Here is a 3,747-nt window from a genome sequence, read left to right as displayed (position 1 = left end):
TAGACGTACACACATGCAGGCCCGGCGCGCTCTGATGTCTCTGTGCTATTTCCTCTATCGCGCTGGCCACCTCAGACGCCTTTTTTTACTTGGTCTTCGAAACCTCTGTTTTTGCCCGATTCGCGTGCCTGCAAGGCGGCGCACTCGCGCATGGGACAAGACAACAGCTGTGTGCGAAATCATCGTGGCGCAAGGGCACAATCATACCTCATTTGGCCGACGGGAGGGAGGAACCGGAGAGGAGAAGCTGAGAGGCACGTCCCTTTAACACGGCAGCATGAGAAAAAATATGTTGATGAAGCAGAGGCCCCAGCCGACAATGTAAATGGCAAAGCCGGCACCGTATTTGTAATGGGTGGCCACTGGATTGCCATCTGCGATGGCCGAAGGATGAATGACGGAGCCGTTCTGGCGGAGCGCGTAGCAGGAGTTGTTGTACTGCTGAAGGCCTTCCTCATGGTTGTTGTAGAAGGCGTCAGTCATGAGCGCAGTGACGGCACAGCCACAGAAGGTGGCCAGAATGTTCAGAATTAGGCAAAGCCAGCGCAAGCAGCGGCAGCAGCACAGCATGACAAACCCGATGAGGCACGCCAGAGCACTGATGAGGACGGCAGCAATGCTCAGAGCCTCAGCCGCGTTGAAGCGCTGCAGGCGCTGAGGGCAGCCCTTCCATAAATCCTTGGTCCGGACACTCCACTTGAGCGAGATGCACTTGTCCTTGAAGCCCCATATCGTTAGGCACGGGTCGTTGCTGAGTGCATCCACGTTCTGTACGCGGAATTGGTCAATCAGGGTTCCAACCAAAATGAAGATGAAGGCAATGAGCTGTAGAAGGCAGTAGATGGCAATGCCGACGCGGCAAAAAGAGTGGCTCATTTTTCGAGTACACACGCAAGCGGGTGGCACGTTTGTTGGTGCAGAGGAAGAGTCAGCGGCTCTGCCCAGAACGAATGTGAAATGGCGGAATCAACGTGGGGAGGCAGAGGAGGGGAGGGGAGGAGGGAGGGGGCAGACGCAGGTGCTTAAATCGGTGTGCGTGTGTGTGTGTGATAAGTAAGACAAACCAAAGACACACATGCACAGAGAAGAAAAGAAGCTTAAAGTCGTGAATGAGAGGGGAGAACAAATAAGAAGAAATATAGAAGGAATCTGACGTTAGAGGGCAAGTGCCAAGGAGGGAGAGCGAAGGAGAGAGCTGGGAGACGCCCAATGCGTAGGTGTAGGATGGTGCATTGAATGAGTGCGTGGCAAGGGGGAGGAAGGAAGTGCGTGCACGTTCAGGGTGTGACGATAGAGAAAGATTCGTGTGAAAGCGTGCGATCGCGAAACATACGTACGTGTGGAGAAAGAGAAGAAAGAAGATGCGAAAAGAGAGAGAGAGAAGCAGGGGCTTCAAAGCCGTGCAGAGAGGCGTGAGCATGTGTTCCACATCTTCGAATGAAAATGCGACACTGCATAGAGAGATAAGGAAAGAAAAAGAGTACATGGGAGCCAAGGTTAGGTGAAAAGAGGGGTCTCAAACACTGCGGCGGGAGCGAAAGCAGACGTGAAGAGGTGTTGGGGGCAAAGTGCACAAGGAGAAAAGAAACAGGAAGACAGAAGAAGCAGACAGGCAGGAAAATGGAGCAGCATGATGGCCGCTCCTTTTCCGTCCCTCTCCCTCTCCCCTGCTCCTCGCCTATTTCCTCGGCTTTCTCCCCCTCCCCATGCACACATGCAAAAATCCTCCACCCGCCCGATCACCTTCGTCTCCCTTCGCTGGATGATTTCGCTCCCACCCTTCCTAGCTTCCACTAGCCTTTTCTCTCCATCCGCGACCGGCGCACTCGCCTGCAGCGGCATCATCTCTAACTTAGCCGGCTCCCTTGTGCGGAGGAACAGTTTATGTTTCGTTTCGTTGAGGAGGTGGGGATGGGGTAAAACGATCATACGTTTGTCCATTCGATCGCTTCGTTACGTGATCTTCTCTTCTCTCCGCGCGCGCGCCCCCCTTGGCCCGCGTCGCTCCTCGCTTCATCAGTGCTTTTCATCTTCGTTGTCCCACCTCTGGCCACGGTCCTGACTAGGCGGACAACATCCACCCACAAGCAAGAGCACCGCAAAAAGAAAAGAGAAGAGAAAGACCCCGAAACGCCACACGAATGCGGACAATGAAAACCGTGTTACGAAACGCTCGCTATCGCTCTCTCTCTCTCTATATATATACGTATAGATGCATATACTTTGAGCACGCGCAAGCCAAAAAAAAAGAGAAAACCAAACAGAGAGAGAGAGAGAACAAAATGCGCAGCCGCAGGTGCTACAACTTGCCAACGGCTTTCGCTCGTTTTTTTTTTTGCAGCGCCTCCTGTCGCAATCTGTTTAACATTTTTTTTCACCAATTCTGGGGACAAGAGGGGGCGATTCCGCCACCACCACCACCACCCCCTCACCTCTCCCTTACCGTCCTTTCTCCCTACATTCGCTTCTCATGGTCCCCTGGTTCATTCGGCTCTCTTCCTGCATTCTTTTTCTTTTTCATGCTGTTGTTGCTGTTGTTGACCTTCCATTCAGCCTCTGCGAAAACCTGAGCCTTTCAACCCCTTTTCACTACTCACCAAAGGCAACGCGGTGACGTACTTGCACACACGCACACACACCATCGAAGATCCAATCCTTTCTCAACATACAGACATGCACGAAAAAAAAGAGCTCGGTGCTCCTCCTGCCCCTCCCCTCTCGCAGAGGAGGGCGACAGCAATGGCGGCGGTGGCACTGCTGGGGTGAGTCAGTCGAGGAACGGAGACCATAATGAAAGACAGAAAAGGCAAAGCAAGAAAAGGAGAAGCACGAGGAGAGAAGGACGCACGCGCCCTGCCCGCTCGGGCGAGGCCAAGGGGCGGCCGTCGGCGGGGAAAAGCAAAGTGTGGGGTGTTTTGATGGGTTGCTTGGGCACCGCTCTAGATCCAGATATATATTAGTATATATCTATATATATATATATAGATATATATATATATACTCGTCGCTGTGCCGTCGCACTTATTACTTTCTGCTACGCGTGCTTCCTAGGGAAAGCAAACCGTTCGAGCATAAAAATCTTACTCTACACCGAACAAGTCGACACGTGTACGCATTCACGTACAGCTCACACGCACCTCTGTTGCACCACGGCTACATCGGCGTCTCCAAGGGCGCACTGCCTGCTGTTCCAGCGGGCCATGCGTCTTACAGGCTCATGTTACCCTTCTTCGGGCACGTGCGGCGCTAGCGGCGCCAGACGGAGACCCGAGTGGGCAACATGCCTCGGTGCAGGCGGCACGCGTCCAGGCTCCTGCTCGAGGGCGGAAGCGGCGACGTCAGCCGTGTGGGTAACGGGGGGCGGCCTAGCTGCATGCCGGCCCAACGCAGAGGGGAGGTTGGCCAGCCGCAGGCCGGGGCCGTCTGAGACCCTGCGCTCTGCCTGCACGCCGTGCCCCTCCCCTCAGTCGCTTCAAGCCGCGGTATGGCGCAGCACCGTGTAAGTACTCCCCCGCGCAGGGGACTCTGGACGACTCGATGGTGTAGTTAGACAGCCACAGCAACGAAAACAAAGCGAGACGCGCAAGAGGGGCGAGGGGGCCGAAGGCCGCAGGGGGCGCACACGCAGACACACTCGAGTCGAACGCAAGCGGGGCGAACAGAGAAGCAGCGCTGCCTCGCCTCCGCTCCGCTCCCGTACCCACTCGCTCCGCTGCGTATTCCCCCCCCTGCGCCTCCGCACCACTA

The 3,747-nt window shown here is 55.2% G+C and overlaps 1 protein-coding gene across 1 annotated transcript; it reads right to left on the bottom strand.

The window, feature by feature from the left end:
- Positions 1-264: 264 nt before the first annotated feature.
- LMJF_34_0970 (amastin-like protein) lies at positions 265-876 on the bottom strand (the record flags this gene model as incomplete). Its single annotated transcript, XM_001686138.1, has 1 exon — positions 265-876. One exon carries the CDS (start codon positions 874-876, stop codon positions 265-267), a length of 612 nt encoding a protein of 203 aa, XP_001686190.1.
- Between the last annotated feature and the right edge of the window lie 2,871 nt (positions 877-3,747).

Source organism: Leishmania major, chromosome 34 (genome assembly GCF_000002725.2).
Source record: "Leishmania major strain Friedlin complete genome, chromosome 34".
In the NCBI taxonomy this organism is placed as follows: domain Eukaryota; phylum Euglenozoa; class Kinetoplastea; order Trypanosomatida; family Trypanosomatidae; genus Leishmania; species Leishmania major.
Note: the sequence above shows the minus strand (reverse complement) of the source record. Positions and strands in the feature narration are given on the sequence as shown.